Source organism: Canis lupus, chromosome 21, assembly GCF_003254725.2.
Source record: "Canis lupus dingo isolate Sandy chromosome 21, ASM325472v2, whole genome shotgun sequence".
NCBI classification, from domain to species: Eukaryota; Metazoa; Chordata; class Mammalia; order Carnivora; family Canidae; genus Canis; species Canis lupus.
The window spans coordinates 6,354,555-6,378,902 of NC_064263.1; the positions used below are offsets into that span (position 1 = coordinate 6,354,555).

Sequence of the window (24,348 nt, forward strand, 5' to 3'; positions counted from 1 at the left end):
TTCGCAAAGCCAGGTTAAAACCGTGGGCTTGACAGATAATCACCTGGTTACTCCATACTCGGGGGGTGGTTGGTACCGCAGGACGGCCACTTCGGTCCTCGCGGGCTGAGGAGCAGGGTAAGGCTTGACCATCTCGTGGAGCATCCCAGGGTGCTGGTCACTGTAGAAGAGTCCGTGCTCCTGGGTCTTGCTGACGGGGGACATGATCTGCTTGGTCTTGTAGGGGTACTCAGGTGGAGGACCCCGGGGGTCCAGCACTTTGCCTGCAGGCTGGGCTGGGGAGGGGCCCCCGCCTGCCTTGAACCCCTTCCCATTCCCTGAGCCAGGGAGGTGTTGCTTGGCACCATTCCTCTCCAGGGACAGCTGCATGATCCTCTCACTGAGGGAGCGGACATGGCCCTGCTTGAGTTCTTTCAGCGCCTCGTCCTTGTGTGCCTGTCCACTGTTGGCACGGTTCACCGTGGGCCTCCCCTCGGTCCGGGCCTTCTGACTGCTGCCCCCGGCCATGTAGTAACCGTGGCCAACGGCCCCAGGCTGTTGCTGTTGCTGCTGCTGCTGCTGCTGTCCCCGGAAGAACTGGGACTGTGCCTTGGCCTCCTCATAAGTGGGCAGCTCCTCACTGTTCTGCTGAGGCTGCGCAGACCGCCCCTGCTTCTCCATCACCGTATTGTCCACCTGGTGCTCCTGACCCTGCGGCTCCTGGCGTGCCGACTGGTAGACCATTGGTGGGTCTTCTTGAGCGAGGTTCTCCGTGGAAGAAAAGCTGTTTGCGGGGTGGGCGGGTCCGGCGCTCCCTGTGGCCTGGTGCTGAATGGCCAGCAGGTTCATGTTCTCGGTTGGGGTGCCATACCGCAGTTGTTCCTGGATCAGCCGCTGTAACACTGTCCCAGCTGCTGCATCCTCGGAACCTCTCATTTCCACCTCTGAGGTCCTCAGGAGGCTTGGGGGCTGGAAGTGACACACGGGGTCCTCGACTAGGAGGCAAACAGAGGGAAGAGGTTATCAGGTTGCGCCACAGGGCTGCAGGTCTGGACCTACACCAACAGTAATTAGCAGGGTAGCTACAGGGTAGCTGTAATAAGCAGTGTAGCTTATTCTTTTTATATTTTTTAAAGATTATTTATTTAGCAAAAGAGAGAAAGAGAGCACAAGCGAGGGGAGGAGCTGAGGGAGATGGAGAAGCATTCTCCAAACTGAGCAGGGAGCCTGATGTGGGGCTCTATCCCAGAACCCTGGTATTATGACCTGAGCCGAAGGCAGACGCTTAGCCAGCAGAGCCACCGGGGCGGCCACTATGGGAGCCTTTAAAGACAACATCTTAAATACACCACACCACCTCCGTTTACTCTGTAGGTTCTCAGGGAAGTGTTTCTCCCGTTCACAGCATCTCTACTGCTCTCTATTCCCTCGCCTCCTGCTTCCTCCTGGACCTTGCTGTGTCTTTGACTCCCTTCCCTTCTTTAAACTCCCCACCAGCTCCTTCCCTTCTTCATATAAACATGCCAAGTCTTCCTCATCTTTAAAAAAAAAAAAAAAAAAAGAGGAAGCAGAAAAACAAGATCAAACAAAAAGGAATCCCCTTTCCGTGAACCTACCCATGTACCTCTAACTGTCCCTGTGTGTCTGTTCTCCCCCTCTCTTCTGACTGTCCTCAGCAAGCAGTCTATACTCCGTCTCCATTTTCCAAATGCCCCATTCACCACCCTCCCTACAGCTCTGATTAGCAACCAAGCCCAATAAGAAGTTTCCATCTCCCGTATGACGCAAGTCACCTCTGAAGCATCTGGCATGTTGATCACCTACTTCCTGAAATGCTCTCCTGATTTAGCATCCAAGTCTCCCACCCCCACACTCCACCCTGTTTGGGCTCCTACCTCCCTCTGCACTTCTTTTCTTTCTCTCTTTTCTCCATCTGCCCCTTAAGTTCTGGTGTTTCCCCTAGCTCTGCCCTGAAAGCTCTCTCACCCTCAATCAATGGAACCTCCTGGGGCATCACACCAGCCACCGGTCTTCAATCACTGACTCGTGACCCACATCTACAACCACCAGCAGATGGCCTGCTGGTTCACCACACTCACGATGTCTTCCTCACCCCCAACACTTATCCACCCACCAAACCCCATATCCCTTCCTCATCTACTCCTCGCCAAGCCAGAAACCTGGCAGTTTTCCAAAGTTCCTTCTGTTCCCTTACTCCCAACATCCCGTTTCAGCCCGCCAACGCTACTCCTAAACGCCTCTCCCAACCCTCTTCATTCCCATCCCAATATCCAAGTTTACTATTGATAACCACAACAGAACGACAAGCACCATTTTAAAAATGCACATGACATATCAGGTATTGTGTTAATTCTCTCCTTACGTGATTTCATTTATTCCACGTATAATCGTATGAGGCACAATCATATGAGACAAATGTCAATGTCCTCTATCTCACAGAAGAGGAGAAAGGTTCAGAGAAGGTAAATGACAGGGGTCGCAGAGGTAGGAAGAGCAGAAAAGCCAGTGCCAGGGTCTGACTCATTCTACAACACAATCTATGTTCATTCCACAATACTGCAAAGCTCTTGGTGTCTCATACCCAGACAATTCCAGCAGCCTCCTTATCTATTTTCTATTTTGCTAGTCTCGTTCCCACCTCCAAACCCACCCCTTAGACCTCAATCTATCTTCCACATTACCTTGAAAGATTATTCAAATAGGAAAACCTAATCGCATCGCTCCTCTGCACAAAATTCCTCCATATTAATTACAAGATGAAACGGGCATTCTACCCTAAGATGTAGCAGGTACTGCGTTGCCTGGTCCAGCAACATTTCGGGCCATCACCACCACCTCCTTTCCCTGGCAACCCCTCAGCGCTTAAATCCAGCAATACCTAAGACCATAGAGCTCCCAGACATGCCAGTTCTCTCACCTCTAGGCCTTTGCTCACATTCCTCCCTTTGCTGAGAAAGACGCCTCTCAGCTCATCTTTCTGGGAAATTCCTAGACTGCTTTCAGTGAAAGCTCCACAGCTACCTCTGAGTATAGCCTGTCCCGCTGCAGCCCAGCAGGCCGGAGCCCTCCTTCTCCTAAGTCTCCACTCCATTTGTACATATCATATTAGAGCAATTATGGCAGCAGATGGCAACAATTTATTTACACAAGACTATTTCTAAAAGGCAAGGATCACTTCAACTCATCTGGGCCTTCCTAGCACACAAGCCAGTGTCTGTAGGTAATGGGGGATCCAACAGTTAACCAGTCAAAGAATTCCTACAAGAGTGCCATGAAATAAAAGACTTATCCATCTCAAAACAATGCTGGAAGTAGTGTATCGAGAAAATTAGCATGAGGACAGTAGAAATTCCAGCACTTACTACTGGCACGACCTCGAGCAAATCACCTATCTTTCTGAGCTCGATCTCTTCATGGATAAATTGAGGAAACTGAACTGGGTCATAGCCAAGCAGCCCAGTTCTACAATTCCAAGCAACAATGGCTCTGTGTTTCTATACATACCTAGAACACACCATCTCCCCACTCAAACCACCTTTCTATCCCAAGGCTGCCTTTTTGTTTTGTTTGTTTTGTATTTTCTGTACATGGCATCCTTATCATATGAGCCATCTAGATAGAAATTTCAGACAGACTTTTGATCCTTTGTCTCCTTTTCTCCCCACATTTGATCAACTGCCAAGCTGGTTTTTCTCAGTCCACAGTGAAATGAGAAAAAAAACAAAGTAACAGATATGCCTACAAGATATATACATATATGTATATTGTACATACACACAGACACTTGTCATTAGGTTTATGCCTATCTTTTTTTGGCAAAGGCTATGAAGGGTTACATCCCTCTTACTCTTTTTGGTATTAAAATATGAGAAGGGGCACCTGGGTGGCTCAGTGGTTGGGCATGTGTCTTTGACTCAGGGCATGATCCTGGGGTCCTGGGATCAAGTCCCACATCTGGCTCCTGCAGGGAGCCTATTTCTCCCTCTGTCTGTGTTTCTGCCTCTCCTTCTGTGTCTCTCATGATTAAATAAATAAAATCTTTTAAAAAATAAAAATAAATAAAATAAAATATGAGTAGAAGTGACACTAAATGATATTTTTAGTGTCTTGGCAATAGCACTGCAACCCTAACTTCCATGCCCTCAGCCACTTCCCAGGTCCCAGCTCTCCCTCCCACTTGCCTAGAGGACCTGAATAGCCTCATAACACCTCCTGCCTCTGGTCTCCAGTCCACATGGCATTTATGATCTGTCCTCCTCTTCTAGAATTCAAGAACTGGATGGCAGAGTTGTATCTGCTATATTCACTTGCTGTATCTCCAGTGTCTAGAACACTACCCTGATACACAGAAGGCATTCAGAAAATAATTGTCCAGCCAAGTCAAGAACTTTTTAGACTGGCTCCCAAAGCTCAACTCTGATCATACCACTGCCTCTTTCCCCTGACCCCAAATCATACCTCTGAGACCTCGGACAAGTTGTCTGGTTTCTCTGAACATCTCTCTCTGTAAAATGGGCAGATGTCATATCTATAACATGAGACTGCATGTGCAGTAAATTGGAACTTATTCCCTACCTTCAAGAATGTATACTGTAATGAAGATATAAACCCAAAGCTGAACGATAAAAAATTTCAAACCCTAAAAACAGGTTATTGGAAGTCCATGTAAGATGAATTGCCAAAAAGCTGTAATGAGCAAAGAGGAACCCAAGGAAAGAGAGATAGATGTGGGCTCAAGTGGGCCACCCTCTTACTGTGCAAATCCTTCCTGCCACCCCATTACATCCAGGCATTCTGACAGGTGCTGGGGGTAGAAGGTAAAAAGAACAAAGTCCCTACCCTCAGGATAATTGCTCTGCAAGGCTTGGGACACAAGCACATTCAAAAATAAAGATAAAAACATTGTGAAAAACCTGAATAAAAATTCAAATAAAAATATATTTCCAAAAGAGAATGATGGGGGGGGAGGGGGCAAAAAAATACAAGCAATAGAGTCTCATCAAGCATGAAAACTACTGATTTCTCTTTTCATCAGCACATTTGCCAAGAACCAGGAGATCCTTCCCTACAGGGGTTTTAAAGATTCCCTCCCAGTTTTACCAATTTCAAAAGCCCTCAAAAATAGGCAGGAAGTTTTCACAAAGGAGGCAGCTCCCTCCCTACTATAGTTTTGAATTTCTTCCGAACTTCTCAATTATTTGCAAAAAGAGATAAAAGTGAAAGCGGAGAAGGAAAAAAAGATTCTGGGAAAGAATACAAAAAAGTATTGAGGAATTAGAGAAAAATTAGGGAATAAGTGGCATAACTCTCAAGTTCCTACATAAGAACTCTGTCTATTGAGAGAGTCACGTATCATTGTAAAATAGTCTATTGACACCATAGCACAAACATTAAAAATAAGGCACCTACCAATAAAGAGACAATTGATAATACAACTGGCTGATTTTTAAAACAAGGATAGAGAAAAAACTGCAAAAAGGCTAAAAATCAGAAACATATGATCATCTTGTTTTTCCAACCCAAATGCCAGTAAAAGGACTTACCAACTTTTTCCCTGATGCTACTACCAGTTGCCTCCACCGTCAAAGCAGATGCTTCACGTCTCCCAGAATAGAGCTGAAAGTCTGGGAAAATGTAGTTGGGGTCTTCTAGAATTGGGGTGGGACTACCAGGGCTGTAACACACAGGAGGAGGACCTGGGGAAGAAGCAAAGTGCATGTCAGTGCCAATAAAGTCCTCCTTTTCCTCCTTCCTGTGTGACTCATAAAAGCCCACGAGGCATTCTCCCACATTCAACTCAGAGCTGTCTTTTTGATTCATAAAATTCCAAAGTTACCATTCAAAATTATCACAAGTCCAGCCACCCCCCAAAATGACCCGAGAGGTCAAAATAACAACCTTTAAGACACACTGAGTGAAGTCATGACGCTTTCACACAACCCAGTACCAAGGGTGCCAGCAGCAACACCAACAAAAATCAAGCCCTTGACCGAACACAACGTGTCCTCAAAATTCGGGATGGTCAAGGGGCAGAACAGAAAGGACGGGGGTGGGGAGGCCAGAGAAGGAAGGTAAAATGGGAAGAGCAGTTGTGTCACCACATACATAAGACACAGAGAGGGGCTGGCCCTTTTGCCAGACCATGTGTGAGCAAGAGCCTTTCCTAGCCCAGGACAGAGCACTAAGCCCCACTCAAGGATTCTCGAGTCCCATGTGGCTGCGTGAGCAAGGGTCATGGATTCTGGCTCTCTGCCGAGCACTGGCCTCTCAGCTCCAGTTTATCTGCTTCACACACAAACTGGAGTGTGCTTCCTGTTCTAATTAAACGTGACACAGTATTCAACCCTGCAGGCACTGAACACGAGTTACCACTACCATAACACTGATATGGACATACAACATCGTGGGAACGCTCCACTGCACCTACCCAGGCTCTCTGGCCTCTGTGCACAGACTTCTTTGCTTAGGCACCACATGTAAGGGTTTTGCTTGTTTGTTTGTTTTTGCAAAAGGAGCTTAGTTTACTCTAGAGGAAGAATCATGCTTTTTTTTTTTAATTAAAATCCTTGACCAAATGATAATTCCATTAGAATAAAAAATGTTTCTCAGCTATAACTTCAAACTAATTTGAAAGTAACTTGAAATCTCCTCCTAGGTTTTATACACACATACACACACACACACACACACACACTCATTTCTCACAAGGCCAAAGCTAGCAGTGAGTAGCTATTCTTAGGCCATAGATGGGGTTTACTCATCATCCTCCTCAGTTTCTTTACTTCAAAACACGAAGTAGTATTTGCATGTTTGCTCACATCTATCACAGACTAAAATTAGGAATCGTGGATGGCCTGGATCCTAAGGCAAATCCTGACGTGGCTTCTACTTCAGCAAGTGGAAATGTTGGTGGGAAATCAGAGAAGGGGGAGGTGCAATGCTGGCCACACCTTACAGTGATCAGGTTTCCTCCAGACTTCCACAATTGCAATCTCCAGAGGCAGGGCTCAGGCACTCCCCACAAAGCTGGAGGGAGAACAATGCGCTGCAACTGGCAAAACTCTGCAAACACAAAGACCTTTCTGCACCCTTAGCCCCACCCCCACCAAATCAGCGTGAGGGAGGAGCTGAGGACCCACACACTTCAGTGAAAGTGTGGTGTTTTCTCATAGTGGATCTGGCCGAGGAACGGCATGTCCAAGCATACGACAACTTTGGGCAACACCATCCTGTCACGCGACTCAGAAATGTGAGAGCGGAGAGCAATCTGCTAATGAAACTGAGGCCTAATTAAGGGTACATACGTACATGTGCACATGCATTTAAGGAGTGTGCAGGGTCTATGTGTGTAGATACATGCATTCAATATAGAACCTAGTTCGGAACTTCTGCACGAAGCCATTCTCATCATCACGGTGAGACAGGGACCATGGGAACAGGCCCCAAGGGAAAACGTCACGTACCGGGCGCTTTCTGCCGGGAGCTCCCGTTACACCGCTGGACTCAGCGCAACCAAGACGCCCCAGCCAACACCCAGGACCGGCTCCAGAAAGCACCAATGGGCGAGTCGAAGCCCGAATCCCGGCCTCAACCAATCAGGGTGAGGCCCTCCAACCAATCACGGTGGAACCCTTTTCCCCACCCCGCCCCCAATTAGCATACTAAGCCGCGTGGGAAGCTGAGCGGGAACCGCGCGGCAGCAGGGCCTCCCTGCGGTTCCGTCCCCGTCCCGGTCCCGTCCCGGTCCCGTCCAGTCCAGTCCGGCTGCTCTCCCGGCTGCTCTCCGGGGCGGAGTCTCCCTGCAGCCAGAGCGGCGGCCCCTCGCCTGTGCCCTTCACCTCGGGGTCCAGCCTCCTGTCTATCCCTGCTCCTGGTTGCAGCCCAAGAACCAGGAGCAACGACACTGGCACAAATGGACTTTCCACACCTTATCCGATGGCCCGCCATAGGCGAGCAGGGGCCAGGGGTCCAGGGCGCCAGGCCACCGAGCAGTGCCTGGAATCGCCGCCGGCCCCCGTCAGCACAGAGGGCACCAGGGATGCGCCGCCTCCCACCGTTTTGTCCAAAGGCCTCAATATCATGAAAGAGCGAAAGCACTTCTCACACACCGCAGACTACGGGACGGGATGTCCAACTGCCTATCAACAATCACTTAAGATTTCTTTTTTTGTACACCCGGTGTCTCACGCGTTCCCACTGCTGCCCCCGCTCCTTGGAGTGGCAGAAAGAAGAGCCCAGCAGACGACCAAATGGACCTGGCAGATAGGCAGGCCTGGGATCATGGTTCCACTAGGCCCAGAGAACCACGTGAACTCTCCCAACCCTGACACACCCTGCAGGAATCACTGTCTGTAGTTTTCTCACCTGAAAGGCAGGTAAAATGACAAGAATATTGTGCCACTAGGTCTGCTGCGTGAGATTCCTGGACTACATGGCAAAAATATAAGAGGCCTCACCCTTAATCCCACAGGTACATAATCCTCCCCTTCCTACTCACGTTCAGAATCTTCTCTAGTAACTCCTGTAGCACAAATGGAGTCTCTTTTCTTGTGCAATCGCAGATTTCGCGATCTACCCCACAGGGTCAAGGCTATCTAACAGGAGAAACTGGAAGTAAACATGTGGCATACGATAACAGATGAGGGGGAATGCTGTGGGCTTTGTTAGCATTCTCCATATCCATACCCAAGAGCAACGCTGGAGAGAGAAGCAGCCACCTTTCTGGACACTCCTAGATAACACTCCCACCAAGCCAGCCCCCAGCCCCTTCACCCAGGGGCTCAGGAACTGCACCAGTTTTAGGGCAGTACACAGCCAATCAAGGATTCTGTGGACTCAACATAGTTGTCTCAGGGGTATAAAGACTATTTCCACATAAGGTCCTCCTGACTTACTTACAATCACCTGCTTCTTTCAAACCAATCCTTGTCCCAGAATTACCACTGACACAGCTTTCCTCTACATGGGGAAAGTGGAAAAGCAATGGAGAACAAGCTAAGGCCAGTGTAAAGGAGTCAGCTCTGTGTAGCGTCTTTCTTTGGGGAGGGGCACGCATGTGCCGTCCCTATGGATCAACATTTTTGCCCAATACTAACGATGATCCATCTCACCAAGAATGGTCCCTTCTTCTTTACCAAATCTGCATGGCATGTGTCAACAAGAAGAATCCTTTGCTGCTTTCTATGAGCATGACTGCTTTTGGCTTATTTCTAAAGTACTGAAAGTTTCCCTCCCACTATGGTTTTATGCTGTGACTTTCTTTGTAACTGTCCAGAGGCCTTTAAGTAATGTGACTCTGAACAAGACTTTTTTTTTTTTTTTCTTACTCAATATGGCCATAACAAGGACCTCAGTGTGAAAGGAAAAATGAATTAAGGTAAAATGAAGTGAGTTTTCTGGGGTAGCCGAGAAGCACAAGAGCCTAGTGACCTCATCTGCTTCACTTCCACCATAACTAGTTACTTCCCTAAGATCAGATCTTGAGTCTGTAAAGAGGCGAAGAGAACAGGCTCAGAAATGTCCTCAACGTTTAGACACTGGAGGACCTTCAATCTATCACCCCACTATCATCCAACACTCACAGAGTTGGGGAATCTCCTATCCTTAAATCCCACGACTAGCAATACCACTTGCTTACACAAAACCGTTTTAGCTAAAGCTTCATGTCCAAATTTTGTTTGGTTTTCAAGGCTGCCTGCTACCAGGCCCCCCACTCTGCTGTCAACAGCTTTGGCGGTCCACTTGGCATCCCAGAGTCCTGTGAACATGTCACCTCATTTTCCAAGTTCCAGCTGGGAATGCCATCCCCCAGCTTCACACTCCTCTCCCCAAGTCCTTTATAGTTCACCCCAACAAAACTCACTCTACCTCCCTTCAAACACCACACACACACACACACACAATGGCCTTCCTTACCTCAACTATGGCAGCAATTATAATGAGAAGCACACAACTTAGCATGTAAACCTCAAACCACCTGGTATTTTACAGCAGTCATTTAATATAGACTGGTGCTGCTGTCCTAGGGAAGCTGGAAGGCAGGTGCCAGACCCATACCTGCTACTTTCTGCAGGGAGGATGTAAAAGATGTGCTCTCCTATTACTTGCTGACTGATGCAGAACATGGCATCATCCTCTAGGATGGTCTCACTACCAGGTAAGAGTTTAAAGAAAAAGGTCAAAGATCAGGGCACCTGAATGGCTCAGTGGTTGAGCATCTACCTTTGGCTCAGGGCATGATCCCAGGATCCTGGGATCGAGTCCCACAGGGGGCTCCCTACAGGGAATCTGCTTCTCCCTCTGCCTATGTCTCTGCCTCTCTGTGTGTCTCTCATGAATGAAGAAATAAAATCTTTAAAAAGAAAGAAAAAGGGATCCCTGGGTGGCGCAGCGGTTTGGCGCCTGCCTTTGGCCCAGGGCGCGATCCTGGAGACCCGGGATCGAATCCCACATCAGGCTCCCGGTGCATGGAGCCTGCTTCTCCCTCTGCCTATGTCTCTGCCTCTCTCTCTCTCTCTCTGTGACTATCATAAAAAAAATAAAAATAAAGAAAGAAAAGGTCAAAGATTCCTCCAAAGCCAGTCTCTAGAGTTCCCAATGATTCCTTGCACTTTTCTGTTCCCTGAAAGAGCAGCCCCCCTCCCCCGATCCCCTCTGCCGGCCTGCCAGTGGTGCTTTTTGAGAGGCAGGCCAGAGGCCCATTCCTCAAACCCTCCACTGACTGCAAGACAATTCCCAGGCGTTACTCGGCCAAAGCCCAAAACTCTCTGCCAGCCCCAGGTACCCCAAAACCTCTTAGTTCATTTAAGAACAACTTCACCATCTAGATTAGAATAAACTCCTATAACTTTGTAACAGATTTTAAACACAGCAACAAACAATTCTGTGGCTTCTACCATCCCTTTCAAAGAGCTAAGGAATTTGCTGAGTGTGCCAATGGTCTCAAAGTTAAATGTAAGCAACCAAGCCTGACTCTGGCAGAACTGGAGATTTTTCCGGGGGGACTGGACTACTCCACACAGGGAGACAGATGCCCTAGGAACAATGTTTAGAAGTGGCCTCAAGGATCCATGACTGGTGCCTGAAAAATAAAGGCAAGTCTGTTCACAGGTCCTCACCTGGGTTGGCCATCCATGCTACAGGAGCCTGAGGCCTGAGCGAAACACAGGTCATGGCACCCTGCTCTAGAACACTTGCATGCAGCACACAGGTTTTTAAACAGGAATCTCCGAGCACTGGACTAGCTCTTTCTCCAAGGAACCATTATTTGCAACCTAAGATGAAGATGAAGAAGGGTGGGAGGGAGGAAGTTTTCTAAGATTCCCAACTTCTGTACGATATAGTCTTTCCCGGCATCCAAATGTGAATTCTAATCCCTGGACCAATCTATCTGTTGTAGAAAACAGGTAAAATAATGAATGTGCTAATAGCTATTTAATTTAGACTTTCTCAAAATGGAATTTGTGATTTAAAGTGATGCAACATTTAACTTTATAATTAGCTTATTTAGAAATATCTGAGATATTATCAATGTGAACCAAAATGCAAAATGTATGCTTAACCTTTAAAGTAACAATTGAGTTCAACAGGCCACTGTGCCAGGAGCTATAAACACCAAGAAATGAGTAAGAACACCCTTGGTCTCAGGATATTATGATCTAGCTCTGGAGACAAATGTGCACACAACTACCTGAATTTCACTGCAGAGTAAGTGCTCTATTAAAGGGACACAAGACTTCGGAGGCCCAGAAGTAATTCATCACTACCTGTTGATTAGGGAGGTGATACTGAGCTGAAATGACAAGGAGAGACAGGTGAGCAGTATAGGGAGAAATTAGGAGGATATTAATCCGCAGTGGAGTAAGGAGAGGATGCTAAGGAGACAGATCGATACACTGTTAAAGGGCAAGCACAGGGACTGAGTCATGAAAACCTTTCATCTTTTTAAGGAATGGAGAGAGTTCAGTGTCACTCAGGTAGAGGTAGGGAGGATGACTCAGAATCCATGATTTAAGAGAGATTTTGAAAAGCTTCCTAAATTTTAGCATATTATTTTCATAACACTACAGAAATGCAAAATAATTTTGAAATTAGGTGACTCAACCGCCAACTGCTTCCCACCATATTCCTGAGAGTCAGTCACCTCTAATTAAATACTTTCAGTGTTAGGCAACCCTGAATTCACTGTGTACACCTTGGAGGTAGGTTTTCTCTCCCATTATAGAAGCTGGAAGGCTCTCTCTCTCTCTGTTCTAGGAGCTAGGACAGCCTAGGCTCACTCAACGGGATATTCCATCCAAAGACTTTGAATCTTGAGGAAATGACACAAAGACAAAGCATGTTGATAAATTACCTGTGGTAACATTATCACCAGGATTCCAGGGGCAGCAGTAGAGTGGTGGCTATGGTGGCCCACCCTCACAAGACAAACACCATATCCCTGGCTGGGCTCCTGGTGAATTTTCACCAAGGTTCCTGCCCATTTTCTGGGCCTTCCTGTCAATTTGTGAGCTACCTAGTATACTTCCAATAAACTCCTCTTTTGCTTAAGTTAGCCAAAGTCACTTTGTGCTCACAATCAAGAACTTCTGAGAGAGACTCACATTTAAAAAAAGTAATTGTTTTGGGATGCCTGGGTGGCTCAGTGTTTGAGCGTCTGCCTTCAGCTCTGCAATCCGGGGGTCCTGGGATCAAGTCCCGCATGGGGCTCTCCGTGGAGAACCTACTTCTCCCTCTGCCTGAGTTTCTGCCTCTCTTCTCTCTCTGTGACTCTCATGAATAAACAAATAAAATATTTTAGAAAAAAAAATTACTTGTTCTGACCCCGCTCATAAAAGCTGAGCATTGTCTGTATCCTATGTACTACATGACTTAGCACAATCTGCCTTGAATTACAGTAACTCACCTCTATTGCCCCAAGTACCCTTTGTACAAACCCTAAAGAAAAACTTGAGTTCCCCCAAAGGTTCCTTCATCTGGAGGGCCTTTCTCTCTGAGTGAGTCAGAAAACACCTGGACACATACTAGAGGCCCAGATGTATATGCTGACTATCCAGTAGTCATCTGAAGCTCTACTCAGGTGCCACTTCCTCTGGGAGGTCATCTGCCCCACCCCACAAATGTTTGTAGGCTCCCATCATGGCCCATACATATTTTTTTATTTTTGTCTTTATAAAGATTTTATTTATTTATTCATGAGAGACACAGAAAGAGAGAGAGAGAAAGAGAAAGAGAGAAAGAGAGAGAGAGAGAGGCAGAGACAGCAGGCTCCAGGCAGGGAGCCTGACATGGGACTTGATCCTAGGTCTCCAGGATCATGCCCTGGGCTGAAGGCAGCACTAAACCACTGAGCCACCTGGGCTGCCCCACAGTCCATACATATTTATGCCACTATTAAACTACCTACATATTTAGTTTATATTTTTTCTCCCCCTGTTAACTCATAAGTTGACTAACAGGGACTGTGTCTTATATCTCCTTTGTATCGCCAGTTTGTAACAAATAAAATCATAGTAAATGCTCAACACACATTTATTGCATCAATGAATCATCTACATATGTTCATGGTACCTGGTTGTTTCTAGCAGGTAATGGGCACTCAATAAATATATATTAACAGAATTAGGATACATTTTTAAATAACCAGTTATAAACGTATTCTTTATTCTACGGAGCTTAGCTCAAAGATGATTTTCTCTCTTTCAAACTAATCGGTAGACCTAAGCTTGGTAAAAGTTCCTGGGGAACAAAAACAAGAGAAAGCCATCTAGTGCTAAAGATGGTTAATTACAAGTATACGATGATCCAGTTTGCGTAGGGGCTCTGTACAGGATTTTGGAAGGAAATCACATCATGGGATTCTGCAGCTCGAACACAAGCTGGCACTTAGAGGAAGGTGTTCTTTCATCCCGCCCAAGCCCTGCCGGTGAGCCCTGTGTCCCGGATCTGTGCCCCAAATGCAGCCCTTGGCTCATGCTTCTTCAGGTCTGGGTGCAGGAACAGAGTCAGGAGACCTCTGAGGGTGCCCAGTCCCTCACCATAAGTAAAAGGAATCAGCCCAGTCCTACCGACCACACAGAGTCACCACAAGTATACAAGAGTATCCCATAATAAAAAGATCTTAAATACAAAGAGAAAATCCTATTTTAATGTTGGATTTTAAAAGATAATCCAAAGGCTACTTAAGTATCTTGACTCAAATTGTACATAATATCAGAATTTAGATTTCATGTTGATATATTTGGCATTTAACCTATCTAAAACTACAAGTACCTGGACTCGGGACACCTGGGTGGCTCAGCAGTTAAGCAACTGCCTTTGGCCCAGGGTGTGATCCTGGAGTCCTAGGATCGAGTCCCACATTGGGCTCCCTACATGGAGCCTGGTTCTCTCTCTACCTATGTCTCTGTCTCTCTGTGTGTCTCTCATGAATAAATAAATAAAATATTTAAAAAAAAAAGAACTGTACTTCAAAAAAAAAAGTTTCTAAAAAAAAAAAAAGTACCTGGACTCCAGAAATTCCTTTCTTCAGATAAGTTTAAAAAAAATACCAGTTTATTAAGGTGTCACTGACATTTAAGAAGATGTACATATATAATGTATACAAAATAGGGATACAAGTTTGGGGACAAGTATACACCATCGTCAAGGCCACAGACATATCCATCACCTAAGTCTTCTCCCAGCTCCTTTATTAATTTTTGTTTGTCTGGTAAGAACATTTCACATATGAACTACCTCTTAGCAAGCATTAAATATAAAATATAGTATTTAGCTATAAATATAAACTACAGTATTGTTAGCTATAGGCACCATGCTCTAGAGTAGATCTCTAGAGTTAGTACTGTGATAGGTTTTAATAAATAGGCCCTGTATTTACTTAAATAGCTGAAATTTAAGTAATTTTTAATCAATCTCGGGACCATAATAAAGGTCTTCTTTTGGGTGGAACACATTATGTTCCCACTGAGAAAAAAAACACAATCACTAGCACGTGAGCTCCATTGCCTAAATGTATTTCTATCACTGCAGGTAGACAGTAAGTACTTAAGATTTTCTGAACAAAGGAAAACAGGATGTAAAGCCTTAAAATAAACCCCAAGACACAAGACGGCAACATGAATGTATAATTGTGCTTCTCAATGGAGCGAAGAGAGAAGAGGCTCAGACATCTGTGGCTGGCCACCAGGTCCCTCCAGCTCTTGGGGTCCTGTTAGCAAGGCCACTGCAGCTGGCAGGCACAGCATGTCTGCTGGGGGGACATCTCTCCCGGGGACTGGGACTTCTACTCTAGGTCAATGCTGGCTCATAGTTTAAAGCAACCAATGTTCTACAAGAAACAAAACATCCCTTCAGCATTAAGAGTATAATCAATAGTAGCAGGAGCTACCACTTAAGGAGGGCCTATTAAGTATAGGGATGGTACAAAAATCATCATGTTTAATTATCATCATGCTATTCCCATTTTGTAGGTAGGGGATACTAGGCTCCCAGTGGTTAAGTAATGCTGAGAGACACAGAACAGGCCAAACAGCACAGACAAAATCAAAGCTCTTTTTTGCAACACCATTCTGCCTTCCAAAAATCCACAACAAAGCACACTTAATTCTGAGTCCTTTATTCCTGCCTAATTTCTTACATTAAAATTAGCGTTTTTTTTTTTTTTTTAAGATTTTACTTATTTATTCGTGAGAAACACACAGACAGAGGCAGAGACATGGGCAGAGGGAGAAGCAGGCTTCCTGTGGGGAGCCTGATGTGGGACTTGATCCTAAGACCCTGGGATCATGACCTGAGCCAAAGGCAGACAGACGCTTAACCACTGAGCCACCCAGGTGCCCCAAAATTAGGGGTTTTAATGATATGCTCTTGCTTGTGGATAATGGGGAAAGGTACTAGGAAAGTTTCTCTCCCTGAATATATGAGGCAGAAAGGGAACCAGAATTATCTTATTTGTGCTATTTTTCTTAAAAGCTTATTGTAATAATGGCACACTCCTTGCCAATTACCAGAACACCAAGGCAATTGATGAAGCCACCCCTCCTCATCCCTTTCATTTAGCCACATACAGTTTTCACGATGGTGTCTCCACCATCATGCCACATGCCAAACCTATGCTGTGTCTGCATCACCCATGGTACGTGTTAAAAATGTCACTTCCAAGCCCCCATGTCAGACCTATAAATCAGGATCTCCACAAGTGCAGACCAGAAATGAATTCTTCACAGTCAATTTGAATGCAGAGTCGGTTTGGGAAGCTTATACTTCTCTGCCATACAAGTGCTGATATAACATACGCACTCTGGAAAAGTTGTGATAAACTGAAATTTTGTAAATCGACCCCATTTGAAGCCAAAACATAATGGATCTGATGAACCCAAATGAATAAGACGACTCTTTCTAAAACCAACCAACCAAACTGCACTGACTCTTTTGGTAAAGAATTTTTTGTATAATTTTGTTACTTTTCAATAAATTCAGATTCAAAGTCAATAATTTTAGTGTCCCTGTATTTCATTACTGTTAACCTGAGTGACCAGGTCAAAGGATAGCACTATTTCAGTTACATCTAAAATATTGTTATAAAGATACAATAAAGTGTAACAAAAAATACATCCAATGCAACCATGAGGTCATAAAGCCTGTGAAAATGCCTACCATATTTTATGACAAATGCTTGCTAAACCTGAAACTCAAAAATCACACAGCCAACTATGCCACAGAGTCATGTGAGATAGGCAGCTGCCTAATTTTATACAGAAGGAAGGCACAGTGTAACATTATGGAGCAGAACATGATACACACATTATCTCAGGTAATTCTCACATCTTTGAGAATTAGGTCTCATTATTTCCTCTTTACCTAAACAAAAACATAAATGACATGCTCTGGGTCACACAGCTCACAGCCCTAGGGCTGAGGCGCAAATTCACCTGTGACTATTCAAAGCACTCCACAGAATTTAAGTGGTATTTTAAAGCACCTAGATATCTGTGATAGTATTTGGTTTCCTTATAATTCATATACATTACAAAAGATCATCGGTCTGTGAACTTTTTGAGCAGCAAAATGCAGAATTACTCATTCATTCATTCATTCATTCATTCATTCCACAAAGGTCCATGACATTTAGCATCTGCCAGGGGTGAGACAGTGCTTGATATGAGGATCCAAACGTGGGGATCCCTGGGTGGCTCAGCAGTTTGGCACCTGCCTTTGGCCCAGGGCGTGATCCTGGAGTCCTGGGATCGAGTCCCGTGTCAGGCTCCCGGCATGGAGCCTGCTTCTCCCTCTGCCTGTGTCTCTGCCTCTCTCTTTCTCTCTATGTCTATCATGAATAAATAAATCTTTAAAAAAAAAAAAAAAAAAGATCCAAACGTGACAGGCTAGTGAGAGAGGCAGACATAGAAGACAGACAACTGCCCAACAGTGCACAAATGCAAAGACACATAGGCTCAAGGTGGCATGGAGTGGTGAGAAGGGATGGCAGTCCATTTCAGGGCAAAGATTCCGGAAACTGTGCTTAGGAGCTACACTTATCTCTTTATTCTCATTGGCCTAGTGATTTGAGATCATGGACACCCCTCTAAATCTGTCAAGAGTTACAGCTTCTCCCTAGGTCTACACAAAAGCACACACACTAATTTCACGCAGTTCACAACTCTATGAAGCCTAAATGAGGATTATCCTCATTTCTCAGATGTGGAGACTATAGCAGTGAGAATAACTTGCCTTAAGTCACACAATTAGCAAACGGCAAAACCAGGATTCAAGCCCAGTTGGTCTGGCTCCAGAGCATACACAGTGTTTATCCCTATACCAACAGTGCTCAAACTTTTTGGTTTTAGGATCTCTTTTACACTCTTAAAAATTACTGAGGACTCAATAAACTTTTTTGTTTATGTAGGCCATATCTATACATATTTGCCATGTTAGAAAATGAAACTAAGAAATTTTCAAACATATGTTAATTCATTTAAAAATAATAAAAACCCCATTCTAAGTTACAGAAAATATTTTTTATGAAAACTCATTTCAAAAAAACCCAAGTCATTTCTAAAACAAAAAGCAGGGATCCCTGGGTGGCGCAGCGGGTTGGCGCCTGCCTTTGGCCCAGGGCACGATCCTGGAAACCGGGATCGAATCCCACGTCGGGCTCTCGGTGCATGGAGCTTGCTTCTCCCTCTGCCTGTGTCTCTGCCTTTCTCTCTCTCTCTCTCTCTGTATGACTATCATAAATAAATAAAAATTAAAAAAAAAATAAAATAAAAAAAATAAAACAAAAAGCAGTCAAAACACTATTATGTTATAATTTTTGCAAACTTCTTTAATGTCAGGCTTAATAGACTGCTAGATTCTCATATCTGCTTCTGCTTCAATCTATTGCTGTGTGATTTTGAGCTGAAGCAGATGAAGGAAATCTGGCCTCATTCAAATACGTAATTAGAAAAAAGAGGAGTATTATGATAGCCTTTCTAGATGACTGTGACTACTCTTCGAAATAATACCAAAATTCAGCAAGTGCTAATTTCTTAAAGGTGGTTGCAATGTGAAATACAAAACTGTACCAGTGACCTTGTCTTGGATAATCCTCTAAATCCATTGGTCCATCTTTCACTTTGGAGGGAGCTTTCTTTACCCATGATTTCATAATTTCATACATTGGTCACTTGGAAAAACAATGGTTCACTGAACCATGCAAATCTTCCATACATGGAAATATTTCAAGTACGTAACATCAACAAAATCATATACCATGGACTGAGATCATCAGAAAAGTCTTCTGTGTATTAGGAAGCTATCAAGCTCAGAGTGGCAAATCCAAATTCTCCAAAATTCTAGTTTTCACTTGAAAGTTTGAGTTTTAGCACTGGCAACAAATAGTGGCCACTGATTTTTTTTGAAATGACAGGCTCCCTTTATTTTTTTTTTAAGAAAACAACTAACAAATACCCAATACACCAAGAAATCAGAATTACCAGAGTATTAAAAGATTTAAAGAATAACAGACACAGAGGAGAAAACAGTCACCAAATGGAAAAAAAAGAAAAGGGAACCAATTTTTCTCATTTTGTCTTGGCAAATCTGTTTCTTAAGCAATATAAGAATCCAGATGCTACAATTTATTACCTCCGTGCTGAGCAAATGAGTTAACTTCTTGACGCTCATTACCTTATCAGGAAATCGAGACAGTATTTGGACCTACTAGTCGTTGAACCTACTACATAGGGCCATCATGAAGATTGAATAAGACAGTGCGTGTAAAGGGCTATGAACAGTGTTCTAGCACATGGTAAGTGCTCAGTGCATTTTAGCTTCTTTGTATGAGAATGGGGAATGGAACAGGAATCAGTGCTATAAAATCCGCTTTCAAGAAATGATCCAATGAGGGAGCTTTTTCAAAACAGCACGATGCTAGAGCAGATCAAAGACGAACACATTTAAAGTTTTGTTTAGGTCAGACTGCTCAGGAAACTGACAAATGAGATGAAAATTACATTTCCAATTTTCCAAGCACTTGGGTGGAGAGGTCTTACAATATTCAATTTCTCTGAAAATAAACTTAATGGTGCAGTCCTACTATCAAGAGACCAAAAGAATACATGGTGTCATCCAAAGGCTCTTCAATATTCCTACCTTGTCTGTCACCTAGGTGGACCTGGAGAAGGTATCAGGAACCAGGCTCTAACTTAAACATGCCCAGCTGGAAGCTCCTCTTCAGACAGAAGGATAATAGAATAGTTACTGGGAGGTGTGGGGGGAAGGGGGAGAATTTGTCCTCTCCCCTAAGCATTACAAATACAAAGTAAAAAAAAAAAAAAAAAAAAACCAACAACCCTCTCTTCTTCTTCCACAGTGAATATTCCATAATGAACATTTCTGGAGATTGTGAATCTCAGGTCTGAATCTAATACAAAGGTCATCGATGTGACCACTGATTTCACTGCTGCATTGATGAGCTTTCAGCTTTGTTTAATGGAGAGATATAGTTACATATTTTTTGGAGATGTACAGTTATTGATAAACACCATCATATTCAATGTTAAAAAACAGAGCTTTCCCTCTAAGATCAGGAAAAAGACAAGGATGTCCTCTCTTACCACTTTTATTCAATATGGCACTGGAAGTCCTAGCTGCAGCAATCAGATAAGAAAAAGAAATAAAAGGCAATCAAATGGGTAAGTAAGAAGTAAAACTATTACTGTGTGCAGATGATACTAAGTAGAGAAAACCCTAAAGATGGTACCAAAAAAACTATTATTACTGGTGAGTGAATTCAGTAAAGTTGCACGATGAACAGAATTAAGAGTCTGGGACTGTTTTGTTTTTGTTTTTGTTTTTGTTTTAACTTCTTAAACTGAAAGAGTAAACAACGTGTCATAGATTCCTAAATGCTTTTTCTTCATGATTAAATAAGGCAGACTTTGCAAACAAATCATGATGCATAATTAATTAGCACTAATTTTCCACTGTTCTTCCCAGATTGTACAACTCACTCAATCCAAGAGGAAACTGAAAGGCAAATGTAGACACAATCTGTGCTGTTGCCATAGAACATGCCTGACACAACCCCACCTGATGGCTTTCCAAGGGCTCCCTGCCCTCATCCAAGAGAACCTACTGAATCTGATCTGTGCACATCACTCACTATTCCAGCCACACAAGCTTCCTCAAGTTCCTTAAAAGCTCCACAGATGAACACATCAAAACTAGCCATTAGACCCACCTCCCACATTCACAGAGGACATTAATCATACTCAATTTAAAGAGATTTCTAGAAGGAGACACCCCCACATTTCTAGTAATGCCTCAGTTATATCTACAACATCCATTTCCTCCCAAGCTCCTTGGCATGGAACTCTTCCCAGGCATCTAGAAGTCATGATATCTGTAACTGAAACCCATTCCCTCTTAATCAGTTCACAGGGAAGATAAAATACTGGAAAGGCAGTTATAAATTGTTTCCCGTCCCCTTCTCAGAGCAGAATAAACCCAGTTCATCTTTATCTTTTGTTTTCTAGCGACTTATCCCATTACATCCCTTTTAAAATACAAATTCCATGGAGCGAAGAACATATATCCCATGTCTAGTCCAATTCCAGGCACGTGACAGAGCCTCCAATGTCAGATGGAGGACTGTATCCTATTCTTGTATCCTCATCAAATCCTCCACCTTAGTATTGACTTGTACAGTCCAGAGTTCCTTGTTCAACAGATATTCACTGAGCAGTGATCCCAATTATTGCCTAATTTATAGTCTGTCCAAAAAAGGAGAAATGTCATGCTTCCTAACGTTCAATATGTTCCTTCCTTAAGAGAAGATGAAAATATTTCAAAGTAAATTTCAATTAGAATATTTTTGATTACTAACTACTAAATTTAATACCACAAAATCTGTTCACTTTATGAACAAGTTTAATTACACATAACACATTTTATGTTCCTAAACTAATAAAGTGATCTTAGTCCCTTAATAACTGCCATTAAAATATAAGTATTTGTATTCATTTCAATTTGTTTCTCCAAATTCCTAGGATTTACTTTGGAGAAAGCTGAAGGTAAGAAACTTCAGAATTTCAGGAAATGTTATTTCTGAACTCAGGACTAAGATAATCCATATCTCAGAGTAGACATTTTTAGATCTTACATTATTATTATTATTTTGATGGATATTTTACAGGATCAAATCTCAAAGTCAACGTATTCCCTACTTTTCACACCACGACTACTCATTTGTGATCTATCAGGCTAGTCACAACCACAGGAAGGTAAGTCAGCCAGGACTATGTCCTTTTGCAAACCTCCTGCTTATTATCTGACAGCCCCATTATATTTAAGGTTTGTGTAAATGGTTTTGTGATGCTGATTACTTTCCCAGGTGTCTTCATTTAAGCTATTTTGATTTCAGAAGACATTTTCTTTCACTCTTCTAGATACATGAACTAAACTGGTGTTACATGTGTTCTGCAGTGAATTTAATGCTATCCCCTAGGTATTGTATCTAAGTTTCCCTAATTCTGGAAAAGCAGGCTTCCTAGCCACTTTTTCTATTTCTCCTCTTCTTTTATCCCCCATTGCTCAAAAAAGATCCCAGACAGGCCATCTTATCTGCCCTTGTATCTTTCAAACTTTCCCACTTAACTTTAAAGTGGGGGAAAAAAAAAACCTCTCTTCTTCTTCCACAGTGAATATTCCATAATGAACATTTCAGGAGATGTGAATCTCAGGTCTGAATCTAACACAAAGGTCATCAATGTGACCATTGATTTCACTGCTGCATTGATGAGCTTTAACCAGGATGAGCAATCACACTCACTGCAGTGGTATTTAAGAGACTGGTCCCTTAGGAAACTGTCCCTTGCCAGAGAATCTCATATTTTCCCTTTTCCCCCCAACCCCCTAGACATAAGTGGCTTCCTCTTAAGACATTTGGTTCTGAGTCCTTCAGAAGTACAGTTAATGTCAGGAAGGACAAGGTCTGCCTCACACCTGCCTTCAGGGGTCACATTCCTAGGTCACACTAACCAGAGCTGCCCTCGCAGCTGAGAAGCAGCAGGCTGTGAGCTGCCTCCTTCCTCCCTGGCTCAGGGCCACAGGGCGCATGCAAAGCTCCACCTGATGCAGGAAAGCAAAGAGAGCCTGGAAGACAAGATATCTATCATCCTTGTCTTGCTCTGCCTTTTCTGAGAAGGGCGGAGGAAAAGAAGGAAGGGCAGAGCAGATCAGAAAGAGGTGCAAAAGAACAGAAGTGGGAAGACCTGTTGTATGGCTAGCGTGAGTTCCAGGGCCAGGTAATGAGCGCCTAACCACCTGGTGTGTACACATGCAAAGGAAGGTAGAGTATGCAAGAAGTATCTGGGAAGTCAATGCAGGGACCTGGATGGGGAGAAGGGTAAGGAACCTTACAGCTTTCAGAACACTTTCAAAGGGGGCAACTGTCAGGATGATGCAGTGTGGACCAGTATCTGAGCAAGTCCGGACACTGGCGGGTGGACCCAAGGCCTACCTCCTGCCTTGCGTTGACAAAGGGAGGTGCGCTAATGGAAATGGTTATTAGGCATTTGAATTGCGGCTCATATGACCAAGGCCCTGAATTTTCAGTTTATTTGCCTTTGGTTAACTTAGATAGCCACATGTGGCTAGTGGTCACTGTGGCCAGTGTAGATCAAAAACTCAAAATAAAAATAGATGGGGGCCAGATCACATCTTCCAAATCTGTCAGAAAAAAAAAAAAAATGTCATGGAATCATAGTTCTCAACTGTGAGGAAGCAGACTCTTAACAGTCTAGCATCTGTTCAAGCTCATTCTCAGCACCAAACCCTTCTTTGGTCATTACCACATCTACACATCAATGTGCCTTCAAATCATCTCAGTTTTGAAGGCCCTCGGAGACCCTAGCCCGACCATTCATCCATGTGGGGTCCTTCCCCATGTGGGATCCTTCCCCTGCAAACTTCATGTAATCCTTATAAGCGCCCAGCAGCTGTACGATTCAACATCAGGAGAAGTCCATCCTCAGGCCCAAGGATACCATTCTAAAGGGTAATCAGGGATGTTCAAAATAATAAATTTTGCACCATGCTTTACCTCGTATGTAGTTTCTTCTTGTGCATTATCTCAATGATGCCTCACAATAACCTTACAACTCAAGTATGGAGTCAACCTATTTATTTTACAGAGGGTAAGTGACTTAGCCAAGGCAACATGGCTTGTATATAGTAACCACACACTCTAACTCGGCCTATCTTCCATGGAATGACAAAAGACAACTGTGAGAAGGAAAAGTCAGGGTTGGCAAGGGGGAAGGCACAGAAGGATGATCAGAGCAGAGCACGGAGTTACACAAATTAACAAGTAACCTGAGAAATCAATCTTTTTCAATCTCCCTCATTTAAACATAAACACATTCAGTTCCAAAGAGTTAAGCACCTCAGTCTAGGTCCGATTAAAGGGAGACTTTGCTCTCAAATAGTGGTTCTCAAAGTGCGATCCCCAGACCAGAAGGGCCAGCATCGTTTGAAAACTTGTTAGAAATGCAAATTCTCAGGCCCCTCTAAAAGCTAACTGAAACAAAACTTGGGGGGATGGGGCTCGCAGTCTGCTTTGTTAAAACATGGTAAAACACAGGCCCTTTTGGTGATTCCAATGCCCACCCACATTTGAGAACCACTGCTCTGGAGCAGTACATCTAAGGTCCATTCTACTTCCTCTGGGAAACAAACAATGTGGTCATCAAGGCAAAGGAAAGGGAGCTGCCGGCTGTGAAGTGTGGGACACATCCTGGTGACATCAGACCTGACTTACTGTACCTGAGGTCACAAGCACTGCCCAGTCTGAACTAGATCTGA

General features: G+C 44.0%; 1 protein-coding gene across 11 annotated transcripts in view; it reads right to left on the reverse strand.

Annotated features, from left to right (window-relative positions):
• AMOTL1 (angiomotin like 1) overlaps positions 1-24,348 on the reverse strand; it is a 170,081-nt gene that overhangs the window by 61,678 nt on the left and 84,055 nt on the right. For 9 of the 11 annotated variants that reach the window (XM_035703702.2, XM_035703700.2, XM_025419253.3 and 6 more), the window contains 2 exons: positions 5,544-5,696; positions 44-974 (listed from right to left, as the gene is read on the reverse strand). In XM_035703702.2, the coding sequence (XP_035559595.1) occupies positions 44-974; positions 5,544-5,696 (1,084 nt within the window). The remainder of the gene's footprint in view (positions 1-43; positions 975-5,543; positions 5,697-24,348) is intronic. The other 2 variants (XM_049098818.1, XM_025419263.3) reach the window with 1 other exon arrangement.